At 35.6% G+C, this 27612-nt stretch overlaps 2 protein-coding genes across 6 annotated transcripts in view; one reads left to right on the plus strand and one right to left on the minus strand.

Moving 5' to 3' along the window:
• LOC309872475 (uncharacterized protein) overlaps positions 1-16184 on the plus strand; it is a 42696-nt gene extending 26512 nt beyond the window's left edge. Inside the window, exons 4-5 of one of the 2 annotated variants that reach the window (XM_082746711.1) lie at positions 14834-14946; positions 15795-16184. In XM_082746711.1, coding sequence (XP_082602837.1) covers positions 14834-14858 — 25 coding nt within the window. In that variant the 3' untranslated portion in view covers positions 14859-14946; positions 15795-16184. The other variant, XR_014315880.1, reaches the window with a different exon arrangement.
• AFTPH (aftiphilin) overlaps positions 576-27612 on the minus strand; it is a 63794-nt gene continuing 36757 nt past the window's right edge. For 2 of the 4 annotated variants that reach the window (XM_082746644.1, XM_082746643.1), the window contains exons 3-10: positions 26137-26288; positions 24267-24393; positions 23796-23852; positions 20457-20579; positions 13822-13882; positions 12195-12278; positions 7998-8121; positions 576-1713 (exon numbers count right to left, since the gene is read on the minus strand). In XM_082746644.1, the coding sequence (XP_082602770.1) occupies positions 1569-1713; positions 7998-8121; positions 12195-12278; positions 13822-13882; positions 20457-20579; positions 23796-23852; positions 24267-24393; positions 26137-26288 (873 nt within the window). In that variant the 3' untranslated portion in view covers positions 576-1568. The remainder of the gene's footprint in view (positions 1714-7997; positions 8122-12194; positions 12279-13821; positions 13883-20456; positions 20580-23795; positions 23853-24266; positions 24394-26136; positions 26289-27612) is intronic. The other 2 variants (XM_082746646.1, XM_082746645.1) reach the window with 1 other exon arrangement.

Genomic DNA, 27612 nt, shown 5'->3' on the forward strand with positions numbered 1-27612 from the left:
GGGAATGGACCAGACAGGCACCGTTACTCTAGGCCAGACTCCCAGTACACTCACCAGAGGTTCCCACAGCCCGTGTGATAACCTGCAGCGCAGGAATCTGTCAGTGAGGGAGCAGCACAGGTTCCCCTGGCAGAAGGTGGACTACCCGTCAGGCGGACTACCTATTCCTAATGAAATGTCATGTGACTCTGCTGATGCAACAGCTACTTAACAATATTTAAAAATTACCTTGGAGAAATTTCCTGCTCACCTTAATATCATGCATGTGTTTACTGGAAAAGAAAAAATTCCCTAGAAATGCTTATTTAACCTTGCCAGTTCTGATGAAGATATAGTATAGCGAATCATGGGAATTTCTTTTATGATTTCATGTTCTACATAAAAACGGCTCTGCCTTAGTACTGATCCATTTCCTATGGGGCCTCAGCCTAAACCCGTCCGCTTTCAAAAAAGTAGAAGCCCGACTTACCAAATGATTTCCTCTGGATTGAAATACATTAAGATAGAATAAACCTTCGCATCCAAACTCATCATGTTTTCCCTCAGATACCAAAGTACAAAAAGGCCAGGCTGAATTTCTTTTAAATTATTTTATTTTTGTGTAAGCTAAAAGGAAATTTACACACTGAAATCTCAAAAGACCTTAGGCATGCATATTAACCCTGTCAGAGGTTCTTCTACATGTCTTTCTTTTTTCCATAGGAATTTCCCCAAACATTTAAAACCCATAGTTTTTACTGTATATACAGCCTAAACCATAGCAATCTATGATTATGTCATTTTACACTGTGCAAAATCCTCAAAAAATAGTGGTACGATAGAACAAAAAATCATTAACAAGTAAATTTCATTGTAAGACATGTAATTTGGTCCTTCTCCAAACCAAACTGATTGAAAACAGACACAACCTCTTTAAACCCCTCCAATCAAGTTCTGACAATGATCCACACCCTGTGACAAAACAGCAATCGATAAAGTACCTTGCAAAAGGTCAAGCAGCAATATGCCAGATTGGAAAGATTAAAAAAAGAGCGCAAAAATGTTAACAAAAGCCGGATCTGAAACAAACCCATCACACATGAAATTGAAAAAAACCAACAAACAAAAAAACGGGGACTTTGGAGCTTATTTATGATTGCAAAAGTAATTCAACATATGATATGAAAAATTAATAGAACATTCAATGCAATCTGGAAAGACTGAAGGGGATTTCAGACAGTGGAGATTTGAATTTTTAATTTTCTTTTTTTTATTTCAAAAGTTTTGTAAGAAGGACACCACCAGTGTATTTCACAAAGACATAAATGTATACACCCCAGCAACACAAAAAGAATAAATCTTCAAAAATGTTCACCCCCAATTATTTACATTTTTTTCTAATATAAATTTAGGACTTCAGTATGTAAATAAATATACATTACTATGTATACCTTTCTAGTGCGGCTTACCAACAAATCAGCTGAACTTTTTTTTTTTTTTTTAATTAGAGCAGGTATGCTTTTGATGGGAGGGAGGGATGGGCGGGAGGGAAGGAAAAGCAATTGAAATTGTCCAATTCACATCAGTTATCAGTCTGCTTTCTCTTGGGACCTTGTGGAAGGTGTTAACGTGGCTGGGAACATCAACACCTTGGCATGCATGAATGTTAAGTCCGGAAGGCTCGCGATCACCTTGATGGCTTCTTCACTCAGGTGCTCTTCTCTTTTTGGTTTCCTATTGACAAATGAAAAAAACGTGTTAATGTGGCTTTGCTGTAGGACAAATGGGAGAAAATCCTTTCTCAGGGTAGACAGCGATCTGTGGGGCTTCTCTGCCAGGTCCTGAACCTTATAACGTGTGTGTGCATGCACATGTGCGTGTGCTTCCAGTGCCAGAGGCCGAATCCCTTACAGAGCTGCATGCCCATGTTATGTGTGCTTGTTATAGCTGGGCACAGACATACAGACATTCCCATGTACCTATGGACAGCTCAAAGATTTGCTGAAGGCTCAAAGCATCTACCCGGGCCCACTTTTAAAATGTTCTAAGCAGAAATAGAATGCTGGAGCCCTAATAAAACTTCACCCAACCAGATTTTCCTCTGGCCCCTGTGAAATTACTTCAACATAAAGTATATAAACATATATGTTTATATATATATAATATACATAATATACATACATAATTATATATTACATATATTATGCTTATATGTAAACATAAACATAAACAAGACCCTGTAAGTCATTTTAACCTCAGTCTCTCTCAATCTCCTAAGGGGAATTCCAGGAGAAAGCCCTTGGCTCAAACACCCAGGCTTGACCCTGCTGGGACACAGACAGCAGGTCCAACAGGAGCAGCGCGGGAGCTGGTTGCAGATGCTGAGAAGGACATGGGCAGGAAGTGCGCGGGGAGAGGGGAAATCTTGAAATCCTAGAGGTTCTGGAGACAAAGTACATTTCACTCACTGCCCCTGGTATTAAAGGTGAGCATGTTAGTGCCTACCATAGATAGGAACAACTCCTTTTCATCCAGGGCTTTCCAGATGGTAAGCTGCAGAAATGTCAAGAGAGCCTCAAATGTGGCTCAAATTGAACATATGACTGTAAGCCAACCTTGATTTTTTTCCAGAATGTTAAAAATATTCAAAGAATAGATGTGGTCATACAGATACTAATTTTAGACTAAAGTTCATTTAAAACTGTTCATTCTAAAAAGCTCAATTCTCTTCTATGGTAAAATAGCTGGTACTATATTAGGTGTGGTCCAAGTTATTTCTTCCACCTAATTATTTTCTTTGTTGTTGGGATGGGGAACAGGACATCATGAGATGAGGCAAGAAGGGAAAGATAGATACGGGTCTTTACTTCATACCTAGACTTTGCTGTTAATCACTTTCCAATTCAGGCTGAAATGAAATGATTTATTAGAATGACGGAAAAATCAGACATCAGAATTTTAGGACCAGAGTTCTTCAAAAAGGGGTGGGCTTTAAGCACACCAAAACCATCAGATCAACCAATATTCAGGTCTGCGGTTTCTCAGAAGAATGGAATAGCAATCCAGTATTTTCTACTTAAAATCTACAATTTTCATTGCATTTCATTGCATTTAAATGGTGGCAAAATTACTAGGTGGATGTTTGATGAAGAAAACCCAGAGAGTAAAGTGAAAGACTGGAAGTGTCTGCATAATGAAAAAGGCCAGCCTCTCACCAGTGGTCCATCTTAGCATCACTAACAATGGAGTCAACCAGGTTATTATGCAACTTCTGACACAGTACAACACCTGTGCTGTCGTCCAGCCACAATGTTTCACCCAAGCTCATTAAACTTGTGGATATAATTTCTAGCTTACAGGAAGTAAGGGGAAATGAGAAACATTAACTACTACTTGAGGAAGCCGACAGATAAATCCTGAGGTTTGGGACATTCTGCAGGACATCTGGGCTGATCTTTTCAATATGCTACTGCTAAAACTGAAAACAAACACAAGGGTTAGGGGTGGATAAGCTAGGTTAAAGGAGGTTGAAGAGCCATAACAGCCAGGTACAACAGTTCTCTGCTGAGAACTGCTGAGTCCCCTCAACTCAACCAATATTGAGTTGAGGGGACATCTGAATATAGCTTTGGTATGAGATGGACTAAAAATGCACTGAAGGTGATAGATGGAGATCACAGGCTGCAGAGGTTGAATTTCGTATGAACTATAAAATCTCATTTTGGTTAAAACAACACACATACATATGTATTTGCATAGAAAATGATCTGAAAGGAATTATACTGATCTGAGAGGTAAGAATGTGAAACTAAGTTTTAATTTTTGTATTTTCTAACTTTCTATATATATATATCTTACTGCTTCTGTAATGACAGAAAGTTAATTAAAAACAGTAACAAGGAGAGAGACTCCTGACTCCAGGAAACACACTAAGGGCTGTGGAAGGGGCGGCGGGTAGGGGGATGGGTTAACTGGGTGATGGGCACTAAGGAGGGAATGTGATGTGATAAGCACTGGATATGATATGCAACTAATGAATCATCGAACATTATATCAAATACTAATGTACTGTATGTTGGTTATTGAATTAAAAAGAAACAAAAAAACCAGTAACAAATAGGGGCACCTGTGTGGCTAAGTTAAGCATCTGTCTTTGGCTGAGGTCATGATCCTGGGATCCTGGGATGGAGCCCTGTGTCAGGCTCCCTGCTCAGCGGAGAGTCTGTTTGTCCCTCCCCACCGACTTGTACTCTCTCTAATAAATCTTAAAAAAAAAAAAAAACAAAAACAGTAAAAAATAAAAACTGCACCTAAAGCAACTTTCTCATTTGTGAAATGCAGTTGGAGTATGGGGAAGGAGAGCAAGGTAGAAACTTTTAGCCAAGAAATGGTTGGTAAAGAGAACTCTAGACTTTCTACTTAATGGTCTTGTTTCAGAGGCACTACTTAGAGGCAATAGTAAATTGAAATAATAGTTTACAGAGCCGATAGTCTGTATATTTATCTATAGTCACTGTGCACTATGTGTTCTAGAGGAGGATTTGAAAATAAAAAGTTGTATCATGAACTTTTCTCAAATCCCAAAGCAGTGATCTAATGCTGATTTATATTCTCATTAGCCAAGATTTATCCTTTTTGTCAGTGGAATACAACTGACAGTCCAGAAACAAACCTATATATTAATGGAAAGTTGATTTTCAGTAAGGGTGCCACGACCACTGATGGGGAAAAAAGTCTTTTCAAATAGTGTGGGATATAGACATGTAAAAGAATGAAGCTGGACCCCTATCTCAGAACATATTCAAATATTAAATCAATGGATCAAAGACCTAAATGTAAAAGTTGAATCTATAGAACTATGGAGAAAAAAACCTAGGTGCAAATCTTCCTAACCATGAAGTAGGCAATGGTTTCTGGGATGGCTGTAACCAAAAAGACAAAAACAAGCCTCAGTGAGAATGTGGAGAAACAAGAATCCTTGACATATGTAAGAATATATAATGAGTATGTATGAATGTAAAATGGTGGCACTACTTTGAAAAACAGTTCAGCAGTTGTTCAAAAAGTTCAACACTGTTACCATATGACCTGGTGGTTTCACTCCCAAGAAAATGGAAAGCATTTGTCCACACAAGAACCTGTACATGAATGCTCATAGCAGCATTAGTCATAATAGTCAAAAAGTGAATACAACCCAAGTATCCATCAACTGATTAATGGATAAGTAAAACGTGGTATAATCACACAAAGGAATATTATACAGTTGTAAAAAGGAATGAATAAAACTGATACACACAATAACATGGCCAAACTTGAAAACACACTAAGAGAAAGAAGCCAGGGACAAATGATTCCATTTACAGGAAATAGCCAGAACAGACAAATTCCTAGAGACAGAAGGCAGATTAGTAGATGTCAGGATGCCTGGGAAAACTGACAGAAAAGGGAGTAACTGCTAATTAATGAGTATGGAGTTTCCACTGAGGGTGATAAAAATGTTCTGGAAATTAGTGGTAATGGTTGTGCAATGCTATCAATGTACTAAAAATCACCCAACTGTACACTTGAGAAGGGTGGATTTTACATTATGTGGACTATGTATGTTAGCCAATTAAAAGGTCAAAGGTCAAAATTAAAAGGTTAAAAAAAAAAAGACAAAAAACATATGTATCTCTTTTGGCAACTAGTCCTTAGGCTTGTATAAACTTGAGTTCAAGATCTACCACTACTAACTAGGTGGTCACCCACTGATTAAGGAAGTTATTTTTCTCTATACTAGAAAAGGTAAAGCAAGTAGAAGGAACTATTTTAAAACTAAGAACGTGCATTTCTTTAAAAAGTGAGAAGTTACTTTTAACAGGCTGTGTACGGAAAGAGATGAGCTCATGCATGTCTTCCTACATATGCAGCAAAGGCACTTGGAAAAGAGTATGCTATTACCCGTCAACTTCCTCTACTTACACCTTGGTTTCTTAACCTTGCAGTACCCTACATCACTCTACCTTCTGTGTGTTGTCAGTTGTCAAGAAGATTTTGCTGAGCTTTACTTTCTGTAGTTTATTCCATTCAAAACCAAAAACAGAACGATGTAAAAAACAAACAAACAAACAAAGACACTGACATTTTCTGAAACGATGCCTGCCATCTGCCTTTCTCTTACCGGTGCAACTGAGAATCATTCATGGGTACACTTTACAGTAATTGTAAAGGCTTGTGAAAATTTGCATTTCTTACCATTTTCAAATAATTGAAATGAGTTGGCAACTCATCCCCCCCCCCCATTTGTTATGTTTTAAACACGAAGCTGGACAGATACTAGAGAGCAATTTGGTGCAGTTATAACACTCACCTTAGGATACACACAATGGTTCTAGTTCATTCTGTAGTAGTATGGAATAAGGGAAACAATGAAAATAATTTCTTAAAGTGATAGGAGTTGTTCAAGTTCCCTGGTGTACTTGGGATGTTTCAAGGATGAGTTACAGTTGGGAGAGCAAGCAAGCTAACAATGCGGTATAGAGCTCCTCCTAATGGCACAAAGACTGAATTCTCATCATGGGACTTTGGAAACTCTACCATAGTTCATTCAGTGACACTGCAGAAGGACAAGGGTAATGAAACAGTAGTACTGTCCTTAGAGAAGGCTGCCCTAAAAATGACAGGGGAAAAAAGCCCAAACAATAAAAGCATCAGTATTTTTTAAGTCAAATGTTAGCTTTTGGCTAACATATATAGAACAAATGGACGAGAACTTTGAGAACTTCAATTTGAGAAAAAATTTGAGAGAAAAAATTATAAAGTGAGCAAAGAGAATCCACAGAGGATTCATTTACAAATAGGTTCACTTAAGAGGAGGCTTTACCCCAAAGACATGGGAGCAATGAAAATAAGAGAATCTGTGGTGTGTGCATTCTGTAAATTATTCTAGGGAGAAGTTAAGAGTATCCACAATTGTAAAATACATAAAATGCCTCTTTTATAATTATAAATATTATTAATAATACATATATGTTGAATGAATGGATATTTAAGCACACAATACAGTTTGAAAGGCAATGGGATAATTCAAACTACAGTTTGAAGCCTGGTAAGCATTTATAATTTATAAGGAAAAAAGTTTTTTTGTTTTTTTTAAAATGGTTGTTTTTCTACAGAAGAACTGCTTCAAAAGATAAATCTGAATCTGACATAGAGTTTATTTGTTGAGGAGTAAGGGCTATAATACTTCTGCCAAAGTGGGCCACTAGCAGGTAAATATGTCCACTTGAAAATGCTGATGAACAATGCATTTGGAACAGCGAAGCTGGTGCTCCTATCAGCCAGTATTTGCTCCAACAGTAGTGGTCTCCGGTTCCCAATGACTACTTCTTCTGAGGAACTGGCCTATTCTTATAGCTAACATGTCTAAGCAATGGCTTACTGTTCGGTGCTAAATTACGTAAAACTAAAGGCTTCCTGAATCCTGAGCACAGGGCCCAAGTGACATTCCTTCCGTTTGGTTCCAATACTGCTTTTCTAAAGGCCATGTCCCTGAGGGGCCTCCCAGAAAGCTTGGCTAAGCAAGGCTTCACATCCCAGAGGTGCTGCACATCAGCAAAAATGCAGAAAATAAGAGTGGCCATTGCCTCACCTACTCCAGCTTAGCTCAGGGGTAGAAAGTTTAGCCTAAGTGATCGGGAGTGTGAAAGTGATCATCATCTCAGTGGTTAGGAAGGGAAAGAGGGACAGTTTCTAAAATGGCTTATGATCTCAATACTTCATCAGAATTCTTCTCAACAAACTTTGGCCGAGGGTGGGAGGGTAAAAAGAAAAAACCACATCTGCAGCCCTTTCCAGCTTCTTACGAAATAGCTCTGCTCTAATAAAGTCCATAATTAAACATAATTTGATAACTTTTTTGGAATTAGGGATCATCTGATAAATAGAAAGTGCGTTTTAATACACTATATTGAAATACTGTCAACTTACTTGCTTTCCTAAATTCAAAATTTAGGGTATAATGAACACTAGCTGTTTACCTGGTAGATGTGCTTGTCTTCTCTACTGTGGACATGAGTCTTGCAAATGCATCAGTCACTTTGAGGCTTGAGGTGGAGATTTCCAGCTTAGAAGTTGTTAACTCATACAACTCTGGATCCACACCTTATAGTATAAAACGACAGTCAGTGAGGGCAAGCTGCACTGCGTTACTCATCAGCCACGATCCAAGATGCAAAAGGCACTCATTCTGTAAACATCTGAGTCTTTTAGGAGCATGACATGTCTTTAGACTAATGTTGCATTTATTTTTTAAATTATAGATTCCAACTTTCAGAATATTTAAAAAGTAGGAAAATACTTTAAAAATCTCACTTAGGTATTAAATACAGCCTTAATTCATCTAACATTTATGTAGTAGATATGCAAATACTTCTACAATTTCTACCTGCTGTAGAAAACTGAATTTGGGATTATTAGTGATATGAAAGTTATCAGTGTTTTATAGAAAGCACACATGATTTGTTACAGGTACCTCAAGGTTTAAATGGACTGATTAACTTCATTTTTGGAATTTTCTCCCCTTCTACACCTCTTTAACAATTTTACATCCATTATACTTTTTTCCATACTGAAAGATTTAGGAGCTAGTCTGAAGTCTCAAATACAGTAAATGACTTGGTTAAATATATTCTGACCACCGGAGGACATAAACTATTACTCAGTGTCAAAATTATTACTAAAGATAAATTACGTACCACATTGTTCTTTCTTCAGGTCAGAAGTAGGGAGGGTAAAATATTCCCAGAAAAACTAATAAAAAGCACTACTTTTAGACAAAATGAAAACTGTCTCAAAGGTTTATTTCTTTGATTTCATATTTGACCTGGTTTTAAGGAATTCAAAATGAAGCTGAGTCTCTTAGATCTGACTTCACTAAAATATACATTTTTACATTTCCAAAGAATATAGATTTATATTAAATAACTGACTACAAAAACAGTCAAAAGAACAATAAATATTTTCAACTCAAGCTCAAGTTTGGATAATAGAGACTCAGATTAAAAAAAAAAAAATCCCTTGGGGCACCTGGGTGGCTCAGTGGGTTAAGCTGCTGCCTTCGGCTCAGGTCATGATCTCAGGGTCCCGGGATCGAGTCCTGCATCGGGCTCTCTGCTCAGCAGGGAGCCTGCTTCCTCCTCTCTCTCTCTCTGCCTGCCTCTCTGCCTACTTGTGATCTCTCTCTGTCAAATAAATAAATAAAATTAAAAAAAAATTAAAAAAAAAAACACCTTACTCTCTATGGTACCAGCAAATTACCTGAGGTAAAACGTTTAGTAGTTTCAGATTATAGCAGAAATGCAGATTATAAGAGGAGAATGTCTTATTAGTTTAATTAATTTTTACTTATTATTTCTAAAAAAGTTCTGAAAATCAGCAGAGAAAATTATAAATGTAAATACTAGTGTTATTAATTTTCCTCCTTTTAAGATATTTTAAGGTTAAGAAAAAAAAATCACGAACTGCCTTCTATTAACCAGCTTTGCAGATGAGTGGCAGATGTAAATGCAGATCTCAGATGTTTACAGAAATCAAACAAGCAAAAGCAGCTTCCACAGTTATCATGTCCAACAAGGGGAGGAAGGCTATAGAAAATGTTTGTTGACTCTCCCAAGTTCTTAATATTTCATTAAGGTACGGTTTCAAAAAATACTTAATGAGGCCCTTTCTTTGTATCTCTGTAAGGATGTAAGTTTCAATTAAAACCTAAAAAAATTGTAGATACCTGTAGGGGACCAAATGAACCCAAAGTACCTCCTTCCTCCACTGCGAAAAAGATTAGATTCCAAGTAACCACAATATTGAAGCTGATGTCTAATACATAATGCAGAATAAACAACTGTATTCTGACTGCCAACAGAAAAGTGGTAGTAAAAATTTGGTCGGGTTTGTAAAATACTGGCCACTTGGCTGTCAAAGAATAAAGTGGGAGATTAAAAAAAAAAAGAGAAAAAAGACAACAAAAAACCCAATCCCCCCTTGCCCAAAACAAAACCACCACCATCACACAAAAACCAAGTCAAACCAAACCAAGACAAAAAACCCAGGAAAGTGCCATGACTATATTTTTCAAAAAGGGATAACTACTTAGTCTACACTAATAATTGGAGAGTAATTTTTTTTTTAATGGAAGAGTCTGCTTGTTTTTGTTTTTTACAGAACCTTAATGAGGTATAGTTTAGTTACATAACTAAAGCTAGCCAACCAAGTTCTATGCCAACCTCCTAAGTCTCACACACAAAATAAATAAATAACCGCAAGCTAAGACAAAATGACTTTCCCAGAAACAAGTCGGAAAAAGTGCAAGCAAGTGGTAAAATGGAATACTGAGAAAGGTGTTGATACCTGTAGGTTGATGGTAAGTTTTAACAAAACCCAATAGCAATAAAAAGAAGCCAAAGCAAATTTATAGTAATCAAGTTTATACAGCAGCTAGAGCATATTAATGAAAATATGGAACAAAAATACTTAAAGGTTTCAAAGTAATGAGGACTGCATTTCAGCATGCTAATTTCACTTCCATTACAGCTCTAAGTTTCTGAAACCACTTGCTCTTCTTGAAGCTGTGTATACTGAGCCTAGTTATCATGTAATTTCTGTATTTCTTTATGTTCTTAACTGAGTTTGAAATGTAATCAAGAATTAAATTTAAACCAGGTTTTAGGTGTCCAAAAGCAGTGAACTCATGTAAATTATAATACAGTTCATGACAAAACAAATCTGAGAGCAAATTAAAAATGGAGTTTGGTAATTCATTCTTGGGAATAAGGTAATAAGGAAACTGATACATAAACTTTTGTTGTCTTTTCCCCCCACTTTAGAATTAAAAGCAGCTAATTAGGCTCACCCTGGTCATTCCATAGCTCAAATGTATTTAAAGGTAATTTGAATAAACAGTAAAATATCATTTTGAAGTCAAAACCAGACATAAGATTGTTTTTTTTCATATGCTTGCAAAATCCTCGAAGTAATGAAAATTATTCAGGGGATTAGATTTGAGAAAGCCAGTCATTCTACCTAAAGGCCTTGGAACTTCCTTAGAGTAGGAACAGATTTCCATGACCAGATTTTAGAGAAGGATGTTCTGGGTTCCAGGCTCACCCTTATCTGACTCTCTTGGTCTCCCCCATTTCCCACCATGGCTCCTGAACTGCTGGAAGTGAGTGGTAGGATATCAAACGGAATAGACAAAACCAGCAAATTCTCAGGAACAAGGCTGGCTGTGTAACTGGCTGCTAGTGGGGCTAAACGGATCCTTGCTACGCATTCTGGGGATCAGTATCTATACAGCACCCCAATAGCTGTCTGGTGATCAATGGGCATGATTACCAGATCACAAGGAGGGATGACAGGGATTCATTAAAATCATATCAAATAAAATGTAAACATAAAAATGCCATTATATTTTAATCTTTTATTCAGTTAAAAAAACGACAAAGTACATTAGTCCTTTGGTCAATAAACTGAATTTCGCAGGGCTGAACATTAACAGGCACGCCAGTAAGTTTTAATTTCTAGCTTTTAATATCTCATAGCAATGATTTTTTATTAACTTCTGTAACATTTCTTTTTTCTCCATGGAAAACTAACAATACTTTCTATTTAAAAGCTACATAAAAACTACAGAAGTTCTATGTGGGATCTATATAGAACTAAGTGCTAGACTCTTAACATTTTGGAACCTAATTATACACTTAGCATTAATAAACAACTAACTGAATGCTAGAATTTTAGAGGTTCTGTTACCACAGGCACTACAATGTAAAGTCATCTTTGTATACTAAAATATTCTTGTATCTCTAAACCTGTATTTTTTTCAAATGGCTTTATATAATATGCTTTCAAAAATAAGCATATAAAATACACATTTTCCATTTACAGGAGCCCCTTGCCCCCAAACAAAACCCTGCCTTTAACTGTCTAAGGACATTAGGGCTACTTTACTCCTAGAAACTCCTCTCAGCTCTGACTGGTACACTGAGAAAGCTTTCCTTAAAACACATTTCACAGAAGTCATTTGTTATAGTCAGATACTAGAAAATAACAATAGATAGATAAAGGAAAAGTATTAGATATAGAGAATACAACTACTTGTTTCCTTGTTTATAGGAAAGTCAAGTGATGTGGTCATGCTTTTAGTAATTAAACCAGAATTGTGGTTTTAACACTCTGCTGACCTGGGATTGTGGTGCTGCTGCTAGAGCTACTGTCATCCACGGGCCCAAAGAAATCAAGGTTCAGAAGAGTGGAACCTCCACTAGCTTGAAATTCAGTGACCGTGTTGGTAGGCAGCCACACAGAAGGTAAGCCAAGGGAGGAGGGGTTATGTGTAAAAAGGGGTAAGACACACACTTGAACATGCAGGTTATAATTAGTAGTCATTACATATTTTAAAATCAACATTAAAACAATGTGTACAGTATTAGTTTTTCATTACTAAGGACATTTCTAAAGTAACAATTTAATAATTCAATGTACATTTTCTCATGTACAAAGTAAAAAATTTAACACTTAGCAAGGTTTTAGTTAGGAGTTCAGTTCTTTCAATCAAAACTCAAAGCCATACCAGAAAGACCAAGGGGAAAGTGTACCCGTTAAAGGGAAACAATACTTTAATCTCAGCCCAACAGTAAATTACTGTACATGCCCAAATCAGTCTTCCATGTTAGTAATGTTGGTTCTGAATTAATGATTTTTAAAAAGTGACAAAGTTGTCAGTTTCAGGACACGCACCAATACATTAACTTCGTTTAAAGTAACATTCGTAAGGACTGTCATAACTGCCCTACCCTGATGTGCAACCTCAAGCTGTACTGTTCCCCTTTAACTCTGAAACAGTAATCAGAAATAGTGTACAGTTTTAAAGAAGTTGTTTGTTAATAAAAAGCATGATGATTTGACTGAATATTCAAGACACCAGACAACAGCAAAAGGTGCATCCAGGCTTTCCTTCAGCACTCTTATTCAATTGGATGCTTTTCAGAAGTCCTAGGACCCCTCATCTAAGGCAAAGCTGATAGAATGACAGGTGTTTTAGACAATGGCTCAAATAACTTATGAAGTATAAGGAGTAAGAATAATTGTATTTTAGGGTCCAATTAAAATTTGTGGTGTCAACGCACTGGAAAAGTACTATTTTGTGTCATTTATTTTAAAGACCCACATTACTAGGATGTTATTCCTTTTTTAGGATTTTCTCTTAAAGCCATGAGAGAAACCAATTATTTCTGGAACTACCTACTAGTATTTTGAGATAAGTTTTAGAAAAGGATCATGAAAATCATTCATTTTCCATTTGTATAATAAGTGCACTATAAAATATTATTAAATCTGAAAACTACTTTTAGTCAGTAAATATGGATCTATTTGCACATTGTTTTTGGTTATATAATTGTGCTTTGTGCTTTTTTTAAGCAGCCTCTAGCCACAAGACTTTGCATCCAAGAAAATTCCATAAATTAAAACTACAGAAACAAATTTCAAGTAAACTGGTCCTACCTAAAATATCATTTCGCCTACTTAGATACCTGTAAAAAATAAAGATGTTTTTTTTTTTGACTTAAGATAAATTAAAATTTTACCTAGCTATTGCTACCTACTTATTATGGACATTATTACTGTTAATAATAGTAACAGCTGTTTTTTTTGAGCAATTACTATTCAGAAAGAAAGCCTGAATTTCCAAAGATAAGAATAAGAAGTTATGTTCAAACAAAAAAGGAAATCAGCAGAGAGAAGTTTGTCTGAACTTTGTAGCTTTCTTAACTCTAGCTCTGGTGCTAGAGGCTCTACGGAGAGACGTACCATCTAAAGGGTTAGTAAGGCCACTGCTACTCCAGTCAAACTGGACGGGTGGTAGAGACTCCTAGAGTTGGAAACCAAAAAATCAAAATTAATCAGTACAGGCTGTAGCAACATAAAGAATTCTTAAAAAAACAAAACAAAACAAAAAACCAAAAAACCCCCCAAAAACTATTATAGCAAGATCATTAGGCAATAAAGTACCTAAAGACAAAATAGGGATAATTTACAATTTCAGAAGATTACCTAAAAATATGAACACAAACTGAAACTGAAAAACTGACAAACAATATAGCTTATTGATATCAAAAAACTATCTTTGAGAAATGGAATTCACTTTACATTTTCAGATTTTTATGGACTGATTCTATATCAAGATTTCAAACTATTCTCAAGTTATGATTTAAACTATTGGCTAGATTATAATTCAAATATTTAAAAAAAATCAGACTTTTATCACTAAAGAGTGATCTACTCTATATTAAATGACTAGCCACTTAAAATTTCTCCGTGGACAGTCTAATGGAATAGATAAAGTACCACACTGAAAATAAGATTTGAGTTATTCAAGACCAGGTAATTGCTAAATAACTAGTTGCATGACCATGTGTAGCTTAACTTAGTTGGTCTCTTTGAAAATAAAACGAGAAGGTTTAAAAGACCAAGGTCTCTGGTTCTTCACAATTTCCCAAATTACAAAGAAAATTATGGGCCAGTAAATAGGAACTAAATTTGAAATTAAAAAAAAAAAATGTAAATCAACTTCTTTAGCAATTACTTATAATCAGTATCAGAACTTAGTTTTTAAAATAATGTATTTAAAAAGTATACTCAGAGCTCATTTGAATATTCTAGGTTTTTAAATTTTGTTGACTGCCAGACACATAAGGATAAATTGAGCAAACGATACATATAAGATGGAAAATACAAAACATTTAAAAAATGACCATTACTTTAAGAACAATCTTAATAAGAAAAATTTGGAATTCTGATTTTCTTTCTTCTTTTATTTTAGGGTGGTGCTGACAACACTGAAATAGCCTGTGTTCTGACAGACTCTCAATACCAACATGTTGCTGCTGTCTTCTTTTTTTTCTGATATCGCTTACCACTATGCTTTATTTTAAGGTAGGTACTATTAAAACTTTACATTCATTTTTTTGGTGTGTAGATAAAGACTTGTTCCCTGTAGGAAAGGAGCATGAATTGGTTATTTTTTGAAGTCTAATCCCATGACATTATAATATAGTTGTCTTGATAACTGGGATACCAATGACAGGCATGTTACTTTTATGCATTCAGTTTTCCTAAATCAGGTCAGGCCTGGAGGTTGAAGAGGGAGGTATAAACAAAGCAAAATCCTCACATTAGTGGTTGCCAGGGCATTAGGGATAGTTGGGGATGGAGACAGCTGTTAAGACAGTTCTTTATGGTGGTGAAGAGTCATGTATCTTGCTTGTGGTGGTGGTTATACAAATCTATCCACATGATAAAATGACACAGAGCTATATACACATTGTAATCAAGTCATATCCCTTGTTTTGATATTATGCTATAATTAATTTAAGATGTAATTAAGGGGAGAAACTAGTGAAGACTACAAAGCATCTCCTCTGTACTATCTTTGCAAGTTCCTGTGACTCTATAATTATTTCAAATAAAATCAGAAATAATGCTGGTGAAAATCTAGTTTATAACCTACCTACAAGACTAATAAACATTTAGAAAAGATCTTCTTTAGCTGATCTCAAAAACAAACAAAAATCTCTTAAGTATTCCCACAGATTCAACTCCTATTATTCTCCTTAGAGATTAGTGAAACCTTCAGTCCTACTGACTGGATGGTAACACCCAGGTTTATGCAATAGCAAAATTTCTGGCTAAATGGAGCAAATCTCTTTCATTAACATGTTTTACCTAAACGATGTCAAGTAGCTGGTTGCTTAGAAACATTTCATGATTTGCTGAAATTTTAGATTCTTATACAGGTGTATGGCATTTTGAAGACATAGCCAATATTATAATAATGAGGTGCTAAAACACGAATCAACATTTAATGGAAATAAGACAGAAGTAAAACAGAAGACCTGAGCAATTATAAGCTAACAAATGGCACTGGTGAGGAAGGCTACTTAAAGAGAAAGCACTGAATGAAGCATTTTAAAACAACTTCAGACTGCCTGGGTAGCTCAGTTGGTCAAGTGACTGCCTTCAGGCTCAGGTCATGATCCCGGAGTCCTGGGATCCGACCCAGGCCCACATCAGGCTCCCAGCTCCATGGGAAGTCTACTTCTCCCTCTGACCTCCCCTCTCATGCTCTCTCTCTCTCTCAAATAAATAAATAAAATCTTTAAAACAACTTCAAACAGTGTGGTATGAATGATTACTACAGCAACTAAAAGCACTAAAGGAAGAAAAGGTCTTAATAAAAAAGAGCAAAAACACTTTATGTTAACTAACTGGAGTTTAAATAAAAACTTGAAATAAAAAAGAATGAAATGAGAAAAATTAAGTACATTTAGATTTATTCCTAAGTATTTCATGGTTTTGTTGCTTTGGTAAATAATGTGCTTTTTATTTTAATTTCCAATCCTGGTTTTTAATATATATAGAAATAGAGGTTCATTTTTTAATATTGATCTGAGACCCTGAAATTTCGCTAAATTCACTAACTGGCATTACTGTTGTTTTTTCTTGTAAATTCATTGGTATTTTCTGTGTAGATGATCAGATCATTTGTGAATAAAGACAAAGAATGGTTATTAAAAAAAAAAAAAAAGCCCCCCCCATGGGGACTAGAGATCACAGACTTGGGTTCTAGTCCTAGCTGTACTACTGATTAATGATTTTAGGTCTACTATTTAGCCTTTCCAAATATGTTCCCTTGATGTAAAAAAGAGCACAATGCCACATAATCATTTTTTTCTTTCTTCTAACTTTAAAATTCTGATTCACAAATGAAAGAGTCACATCAAGAGGAAATTTGCTAAGTAGTGACTAGCTGGGTAACTGCTAGCCAGAGAGCTGACTACTCAGCAGTGGCTGAAGTGTGGCTAGCACACTGATCTTACCAGGGAGGTCAGTAATAGCACTGTGAGTGATGTGACCCTGAAATTCAGCGAATAAAGCTTTCTGAAAAACAAAACAAAAGAAGTATCACTACTGCTTTTTGCCCAAAAGCTCTCTTTTCAGGTGAAAGTATCCTGAAAAAAACACCAGGAGCAGTGGTTAGTAAGTCATCCAGCTCCTAAACATGAGATGTACTGGTTATTAGAGTAATGAGTATAAACTAATTTGGAAGAAATAATAAAAATCCAGTGGGTACCCAAACTGAAACAGAACAGACAGATTAGAAAACAGGCAGTCATAATGAGAATTAAACAATGATGCTAAGTTTGAAAGTCACTGTTAGTGGTGGCAATATAAAAACATAAAAGCAAGGTTTGGTGTATGGTTGACAAAACAACAAAAGAAACCAGATCTTTCTTGATACATTTTGCTGAACTTCAGCACTAAAGTCTATGGCCGTTTCCTCGAGATATTATGACTAGTGGAAAGACTTAAGAGTATTACTGCATGGCCAAAATGTAAAGTAAAAATAATATACACACTGACTGCCAAAGAATAGTGGTAAGAAATACTGCTTTATATAAAGAGAATCTTACAATTCATTTGAGATGTTTTAAAAATAATTTAACTTGACTCAGAGGTAAGGAGTCAAGCAAAGATCATATAATTTAGTGAAGGTGAGGCATCTCAGCACAAAATTCTGATGTAAATACTGAAATGTTCAGTTTAATTGTATGTTAGAATGAAGACTGAGAGAAGAAGCTCAAGGTGATTCACAACTAAGTTTGAATAACAACTTCCACAGGGACGTGCTCGCTTCGGCAGCACATATACAACTTCCACAGGGAAATATTATTTTCATTGGCTCCCAAAAAAGCCTAAAAGTGAAAGCTAGTAAGGATCATGAACTACCACAAAAAAGTACAGAATAAACTTTTTAAAAATTACACCTAGGGGCGCCTGGGTGGCTCAGTGGGTTAAACTGCTGCCTTCAGCTCAGGTCATGATCTCAGGGTCCTGGGATTGAGTCCTACATCGGGCTCTCTGCTCAGCAGGGAGCCTGCTTCCCGCCCCCCCTCTCTGCCTGCCTCTCCATCTACTTGTGATCTCTGTCAAATAAATAAATAAAATCTTAAAAAAAAGAAATTACACCTAAGTGTATTAACAAGAGAGATGTGGGGACGCCTGGGTGGCTCAGTTGGTTAAGCAGCTGCCTTCGGCTCAGGTCATGATCCCAGCGTCCTGGGATCGAGTCCCACATCGGGCTCCTTGCTCGGCAGGGAGCCTGCTTCTCCCTCTGCCTCTGCCTGCCATTCTGTCTGCCTGTGCTCGCTCTCCCCCCCCCCTCTGATAAATAAATAAAATATAAAAAAAAAAACAAACCAAGAGAGATGTGTTCACTAAACGGAACAAAAGGATGTGATTAAGAGGTTTTTTTTTTTTTTAATATAATTAGCAAGAGATCAAAGTTCCATGTTCCAGCAAAAAAAGTAAGATATACTTAAATGCTGTTGAAAACTTCTATACTTGCCTATGACTAGGGGGACAGTAGTCCTTTGATTACAAATGTAGAGGTGGGTGTGTACATGTAAAAGGATAGCAGCAGCTAAACACCTACCATGGAGCTATGACTGACCTCCATTAAATTAATACACATTAATTTCCATTAAATGTTCCATTAAATTAACACACTTTTAAAATCATCTAGACTTCTAGTCATTTATAATTAAATTCTGTAAGAAAGGTAATAAATATGAGGTGTGACTAGAATGAAATATTATGAGATTGCATAAGCCAGCTAGGGGCAAAAATGACAGGTGAGAGCTAACTCTGACAAAATAAGCAAGTTTATGGGGCTGTAACACAGAGAAGTGCTTGGATGGGGGAGAAAAGGAGGAGGTGGCGTCGGCAAGCAAAACTACCAACAAGTGGCTTCATTTTCAGTAAACAGAGCAGGCAGTTTGAACCAGGTAGTTCAAATTATTATCCTAACAACCCAGCACTGCTGGAAGAAAAACCTTGCTTAAGGCCGAAGTGAGAAGGTGCTGTGGAAGAAGTAATTTTGGAATCTGCTTATGCAGGGCACACCTGGGAGGGAAGCTGATAGCCAGAGAACAATATACCGGCAATTAAAGAAAGATAACTAAGGACAGAGACTACCTGCTGAGACATATGTGCCCAAACCTCCTTGCCTGTTGCCCAACCATCAACAAGGCCAGGCATTTTATGCCTCAGGCCTCCTTGCCCACTGTTTCAGGGCTAGTAATAAATCGACTTCAAAGGGATGTTTAAGCTATGCTCAAGTATAAACCACAGTGGCACACAGTAATTTTAGATGTTCCCTGAAACACATGTGAAAGGGTAGGACTTTGCTTTGTATTATTATTTTCTAAAGCATATTCTTTAAAATACTAATTCTTTGGGTGTCATGACTCTTTTCCTCTGGTCCCTGCAGAGACGGGTCCTGTGGCCAAGTAAATTTAAGAAATAATTAAAATTAAATAAGGTTATTCACTGCAGGATTCTCCAGAGTCCTTAACTGTGTGCTGAGAATTTCCAAGGGTGGTTAAAGAATATGATATGAAAAATTTTCCAAACTTACTTCCCCTTGGAACCCTCCTTTAGTGGAGCATCTCTGGGGATTAATGTTCAATGGAACACACATTTTGGGAAAGACTGTCCAAATACACATTTTTGTGTTAGGTAAAACTGAAGATGATATTGAAGGTAAGGAGTGACAAACATGGCAATGTTCACATATTAATATTTTAACTTTTATTATTAATCAATAAATATTAATACAAATATTAGTGGTTAATATTAATATAAATATTAATATAAAATATTAATCTTCTAAAAACCTGAGTTTTCTAATTTGATGTGGGAAGAGTAAGCAAATTTTTTCCCAGATAAAAAAGTGAGGGGGGGTGGCTTTCATAATAAACTGAAAAAAAAAATTGTGCTTAATGGTGCCAAGGTGGTAAAAGAAAGACAGATTTTTTTCTTAATTCAAATAATGTTTTGTAAAGGCCACATCATTTTTACCTTAAGTAATATTTTTATTCAAACTCTCAAAACAATAGTTTTTGATGTAATAAACACACCTAATTTTATTACTTTACAAAATTTCCAGGCTTCCAGAAAAACACACATTAGCAGATTTGAAGAGCTGGTGTAAATGCAGTGTTTCCCAATTATTTTGAAAATCAGTACTTAACCAGATTGGTGTGTCAGTAATTATGATCATACAGTGTTCAGGCTGTAAGGGATTTTTATAGACACCTGCTTCAAACTCTTCATTTTACAGGTAAGGAAATTAGGGCCTAGAAAGGTTTAAAGAACTTACCCAAAACCAGCCAGTTCTCAAATTGTGCCTTTTTTGAAAATTAAAGATAGCTTGTTTATTGTATTGCAAGGGATGTTAAGTAATCAAAATCATGTCCATCTCTAAATCAATTTTTAAAATATTTTAAACTAAAAGTTATATATTATGGGAAACACTGTGTCTTTCTGGACATATGTGTGTGTATACATGCATAAATGTTCAATACACGTACAGATATTTTTACCTGGAACTGGTCAGATGTACATGTGTTCATTTCTGGTGACACGGTGTTTGTCTGACCAATGGAAGCAATTTTTTCTGCAGCAGAGAGTGGTTTCAGTGGTTCCTTGGTGGGCTCTAACATACCCTGAAAAAGGCATTTAGCCATTAGAGGAAGACGGAGAGAACTCAACTCAAACTTTATGAGAAAGTCAGTCTAGCAGAAAGTAAAAAACCAAGTCATTTGGAAAGTACTAAAGACAAAGAGGAACTGGAACTATACTTAAATTTTGTTTAGAGATGATCTTCTAGTACTGTAATGGAAGATGTTTTACAATAGAACTTTTGGAATCCCAACTGTATTTGTTTGGATTTGTATAGTTATCTCTGCTACACAAAAGCATAAGCAATTTGGGATGGCGGGGGAAGGGGAGGGCAAGCACCACAGATTATATCAAGGCTCTAAGACTCCCAACAATATTGTGATGTTTCAGTCACTGAAACTGCAGAAGAGGACACCCTTTGTACCCTTTATACCATGATGGTGCTTGGAGAAGCGAGAATTCTAGAACATGCCATCTAATGTGATGATGTCTACATGCTTCAATGTAAACTTAGTATTTGATCCTATCTACACTAAAGGATGGGAGTCTTAATACTTAGCTTCTGGGATTAGCAAAGCAGAGACACAACCATTTCAGAGGGGAAAACATGTTACATGTTCCTCTAGATGTGTTATAAATCTAACAGAAGGCATTGTGTTAGGGAAGGCATTCAGGAAGGTGGAGGTAGAAATAAAGAAGGAAAAAAAAACCACCCCAACATTCTGTATCAATACTTTACCAAACTAATAATACTAATAATAATGCGTAATCATCAGTTAATGGCCTGAAAAAAAGCTAAGCTTTAATACATTTTAAAATAATATTCAAGGTGTGTTTGGGTGGCCCAGTTGGTTAAGCGTCTGCCTTTGGCTCAGGTCATGATCCCAGGGTCCTGAGATCAAGCCCCACATCAGGCGCTCTGCTCAGCAGGGAGCCCGCTTCTCCCTCTGCCTGCCACTCTGCCTACTTGCAGTCTCTCTCTGTCAAATAAATAAAATCTTAAAAAAATAATACTCGATAAACTCTTGAATATTTATCAACCAAACTAAACTAAAGTCTTCCTTTACTGTGGGAAAAATATCAAAGCAGTTACGACAGTAAGGTCAGAATCTGTAAATTTTTAAGGACAAGTTTTCAGAACAATCCCCCTTCTCAAAAAATAGGGCAAATGCTAACTAAAGCAATTTACAGATTCAATTCTTAACAATGGCATTTGTGAAAGGCTTTACTCCAGCAGCTTGAACGAAAATAAATTACGAACTTAAGAGCTTATACATCATACAGGCTTTCTATCAAGTGCATCCTTATATAAAGACGATGCAATTCCCAGCCTGAGCCGACTTTTCTAACATGAACTACCCCTTCTATCAGTGGTTCTCAAAGTGGTCCCCAATCAGTAGTTTTTGTACCACCTGGGAACTTGTCAGTTGTGCAGCCTCACCCCTACTGTATAAGAAACTTGGGCGGGGTAGTGCCCAGCATTCTGTTTTAACACGTCTTCCAAGCAGTTATGATGCATATTAAGGTCTAAGAATGAGTGACTTAAGCCATCATTTCAGGTCTTAGTCCTCCAGATGAGAACAAAAGACACTGAATACTTCATCTGTGTGAAGCACCATGGAAAAAATTCTGTTACAATTAAAATTTGAAACCAGATATGAAAAAGAGTAAGTCTCTAAGTGTAAGTTATCATAAAGATGGAGTAGGAGAGGTGTATTTACTAAAACTTTGGTATTAAAAGCTTATAAAAATGGTAAAATTATTACTAATCAAGATTGTAATTAAAGTAGGAAAATAAAGCAAAAATATTAGTCTCAAACTCCTCACAAAATTCAAAGGACTGGCTAATGTGCTGAGCCTACACATAAGGATTAAGTAGGTTACTGCTCCCAATGTGCTGAATGAAAACTTGTACAAACTGAATTCATAGTTTCTACTCAGAAGTGACAGTAACACCAACAATCTCTAGAATGCTGCTACTTGAGGAAAAAAGAGATACAAATAACCAAAAAGTTGAAGAATGTTCTCCATTATATTTACCACAACAGAAGTAAGTATAAGGATAATTATGGTGTTTTGAAAATATCAGATAAGTTACATTTATATTTATAAAGGAGCGGAAACTGATTAAAAGGCTGAAGCACAGAAAAGTTTTTGTCTTGGGCACCGGGGCAGCTCTTTGGCTCAGGTCATGATCTCGGAATCCTGAGATGGAGCCCCATATCAGGCTCTCTGCTCAGTGGAGAGCCTATTTTCCCTCTCCCTCTGCCTACCGCTGCCTACTTGTGGTCTCTATCTCTCTGTCAAATAAGATCTTAAAAAAAAAAAAAAAGTTTTTGTCTAATTCTTTAAAAGAAAACTACAAAAATAGAAATGAAGTAAAACATTCCAATTCATTATCAATAATCAGAACTTATTCAGGGGGAAAGTCTATACATTAAAGAAGGTCAAGTTTCACAGTAAATTCATTTTTGCATGCACATAAAGGGTTGTATAATTTAAATCCCATACCAAATTAGTTATTTTTTCTTAAACATGTATTTTTACCTTATTTTCAAGTTATTGATAAAAAAATATAAAAATATCTTGTCTAATAGACAGAACATTTTTTTCACCAATAACTCAAAGACATGCCAAAAACACAAACACATCTAAAGTGTGAGTCTTGATAAGGTACGGAAAGAAAATTCCTCAGTTATCCTGGACTACCTGGCCTCCGTGAAAAAACAAAACTGAACACATTTAAAAATTTAAGGGAAAAACTAAGAACCAGTTATGGGTCCTGGCTCATTTTCAATTACTATCATATGGTATTCCCAAACTTTTATATACATCCATAGCTTCACTAATGCATCATTTAAAATTTATCACAACTGGACTCAAACACACGATATCTAAGCCCACAGGTATTTCAGCTACCACTTTTAAGCAAATTTAGAAAGAAAAAAAAAAAAAAAAGGAAGAAAGAGAGAAAGAGCAAGACCTCCAAAGGTACATTTATAGTTATGAGCACCATTACTACTAGGATAAAAATAATCTTCAAACTAAAACAAAACAGAATCTTTAATTAAGAAATATGGAAAAATGTCCTTAAACCAAGACTTGAAGGGATTTATGACATCAAAAAGGAAATTAATAGTTAATCATTTAATGTTCTCACACCAAGTGCCCCATAAAATACACTTTCCATGTTATGCCAGGTAAGATAATTTTACAGAATGTAGCAATGATAAATTTGTGGAGACATTTTTTGTACTTACCAATCCTGCTGCATACATGGGCACTATTACAGGCTGCTTCTTATTACCCGTGAAGAGCTACATACATGTGTTAGAGAAAAAGAACACATAGTTAGAGAATGCTATGGCATACAATGAAACAGTTAAAATATGCTTGGAATGCTTTATTATATACACTGTGAAAAATAAATGCAATAAATTATTAAATTCCCATATGGGATTATATTTTTGATCTCTTAGTCCAATCCCTTCATTTTATAAATAACAGAAAAACACTAAACGACCTTTTCTTAAAATAAGAAATACTGACTGGAGAAAAATTTAGACTTATGTTTAGAGGTTAGCATAGTCAAAATACCTGAGCATTTAAGACAACTAATAATTAATTTTTCTGAACAACTAGCTTATCGCAACTTAATCAGAAGTTGTAACAGAATTCAAAAACACGCACAGGCCCACTAAAGGATTTCCCAAGGTATTAACAAAACTCACAATGTTTCGAGTATCTATTCCTAAGGAGCACAAAAGCTTCTTGTTGCTATGGGAGCCGCCCCACTGATATCTCAAGCCATGTGCATCGTGGATATCCTGGAGCTCGGTCCACACATCCAGCAGTTCCCTGCAAAGGTCATGACAAAGCCACCATGAATTCATCATGGATTCTAGTTTAATGTGATAATGAAATGTTACACATTCCAATCAATCTTGGATTTAACATGAGTATACAACTACTATTTGAATAAAATCAACAACTACCACTTAGTCATTAGAGTAGCTAAGTTAAACTCATTTGGAACAATATGCCAGTAAACAACCAAGATTTAGCCTTTTCTTTTTTAATCTGTAAAACAAAAACATTTAAAAGAAGAAATCACTCAACCTTCCACCAAATTACTAGAGCCATTTAATATTGGTGCTTTTTTTCTCTTTGAATCCTGACCCACAAACACAGCTGCAATTATAATATATAGAGAATTTTATAATCTTTCTCAGATTTTAAGCATTTCTTCATCTACATGTATAGCTTTTTCAATAGCGGTGTAGTATTCTACTAGACAGAATGTATCATTATTTATTTGGCCACAACCATATAGTTTAAGTAAGTTGTTTTTAATGTTCAGCTCCTATTGTTAGTTTAGGCAAATATCATCCTGTATTTTATGGTGTGTTTTATTGTAGAGTTGTGTTATATCCCAAAAATGAATCTCCTGGAGAGATTCCTGGGTCTATTTGGACAACTAGCATATTTTAAAATAACACATCTAAATGGTTTTAAGATGGTAAAGCATAAACCTTTTTGTCTCCTTTTCTTCTCAGAAATCACCCTCCAAAACATCAAGAAGCAAATCATAATCTTCATCTTTAAAGAAATTAAGAGGTACTTAAAACCCTGAACCACAAGCACCGAGGTTACAAAAAGAGATGGAGAGACTTGCACAGAGGGAGAGAATGCGTCCAGAGGTGGAGAGTAATGAAATGCAAGAGAAGAGTACAGGAATAAGAATAATTCTGAAATTAAAATTAGAAAATCAATCTAGATCCTCTAACATCTAATAATTAATAGGAGTTCCAGAAAGAAAACAATCATCAAGGAATTTTCAGAATACCAATAACAAAAAATCCTAAATTATAAATTTAATGTGAGGGCAGAATAAAGTAAATATTTACCACCCCTGTACTTCATTTCTCAGGAGGCTATTAGAGGATGTGTTCCACCAAAATGGGCTATAAGTGAAGGGAAGTCCCAAGACAACATGTGTTTAAGAAGCCTAGATTGAATCCATTCCAGATTGGAATAGGAGGATGGAGGACTCAGGAAAAAAAAGGAATGGCTAGCCTGACAGGTTTGATCACAAGTATTAACAGGCTGCTGGAGGGTAGGAAAAGACTTAGTAAATGAGAAAGAGAGGTGATTATATATCCAGGAAGAAGCTCTAATAGTGGACAATGAACACGATTTACATGATTATAATAATGAAAATACTAAACACCAGCTGAATGAAAAACTATGATATAAATATAATGACATACTATGTGTTGGGTAACTGAATTTAAAAAATAAAAAAATATATATAGGGACCATGAAGGGAGCAGATGTAAAGTCTAAATTCTCATCTATCACACCAGAAGTCAAAAGATAATATATAAAATTGATGAGAATATTGATCTAGAAATATTTTAAAAAGCATTCAAAAATGGAGCAGGGAGTTTTTTGAATTTTAATAGCACAATCTGACTTTTAAAAATTCACAATGTTACAAGAATATTTCAGAACCCTGATGCTTTAAGATAAGCTTCTAAGTTAAAAAAACAGTTGAAACTAACAAATAGACATGCTGTCTAAAAACTGTCTACTACTTACCCACTTTCAGCTAAGGCCTCTTTTGATTTTATTGGGAAGGTGCTTGTTTCCAGCAAGTGCTTCAGGGAAGTAACTTCTTCTTCAGTACCAGGGATAAATATTGAAGGAAAACATGCTTCGAAAATTCGCTCCAGGCGGTTTAGTAAAGCTGTCTGCATCAAAACACCCCAAAAAGTTTATTTTCATTTCTCTAATTTCAATGATGTCAGTTTAATCATCAACACACACATATACCTCTAACCCCACACCCTCTCCACTACTATGAGAGGTTAACTACCACTCAGGTAAAGGAAACACTAAGTGAAAGGAGCAAAACTTACTCACAGAACAACTGTTCTAAATGATTACATTAAGTAACCATGATGATATAGTGGTGACTAACGTAGTTAAAGGCCAAGCAACATATCTGGTACTTTATAAACATTACCTTATTTAATCTATTACAGAATTCACAAAGAAGAAATTATTACTCAATTGTACAGTGAGAAAGCAACCTCAAAGTGTGCATAATCTACCCAACACAAAAATAAAAACAGACACATTCAGAAAAACACACAAGCAGCATTCATATTCCTTCGATCACTAGATGTTCCAACTACCACTCATGTACATTAGATTTAAGAATGATTAACATGAATGTTTATGAAAAGCATTATGCTATTATAGTTGAACAGAACTTTTTTCTTGAATATAAACATCTGAATTCTAAAAGCCTTTTAGAAATATCTCTGCTGCTAATAGAAACCAAAGTAGGAAAGAATGCCTCAATCTTTACTAAGAAATTCAATAGTACATTTAGCATTTTGATGATCTATGTTATCTTTTAAAAATTCTCTACTCTTCTATCTATGGTGTGTTTGAATGTATTTTTGAATAGAACACTGCCTTTCCTCCAAGCAAAGACGGAATATTCCTTAGAGTATTTTCACTGAAAACACTGGCATTTTGGAGTATGTTCATTAATTAAAACTTAATAAATTAGATTAATTTACATTTTTGGGGGTACTACTAGGTTGTTCTACACGTGTAGCCTATGAAAACATTTATTCCCACTTTCCCAACTGTATGTCAGATACATGTAAAATATTTTCAACTTAGCTCAATTTACTACTTAAATATCAAACAAGAATACAAACTATTAAGTTAAAGATTGTTGTTAGTGTACTCCTGAAAAGATACTGAGTGTACAAGAAAACGCCACATCATGGTGGTATTTCCTGCCAAGTAACAAAAATAAGTTAACGCTTGATTTCCATTGTTTAGCATAGTCAGCAAACAGGAAAATGAAAAACAAAAGGAAAAATCTTCACAAACATGTTTTCCAAACCAAAATCTCTCTTCTGAAAGCAGTATCAGAGCAAAAAACTTAACACTGAATAATTAGTCTCAGGGTACTCTTCTGCTATCTCTACAAAAGTTACTCGAACACCTTCATTATATTCCTGTGTGTGATATGGGAAAAGCTTCTCAGTATCA

This window comes from Mustela nivalis (genome assembly GCF_964662115.1).
Source record: "Mustela nivalis genome assembly, chromosome: 8".
NCBI lineage: Eukaryota > Metazoa > Chordata > Mammalia > Carnivora > Mustelidae > Mustela > Mustela nivalis.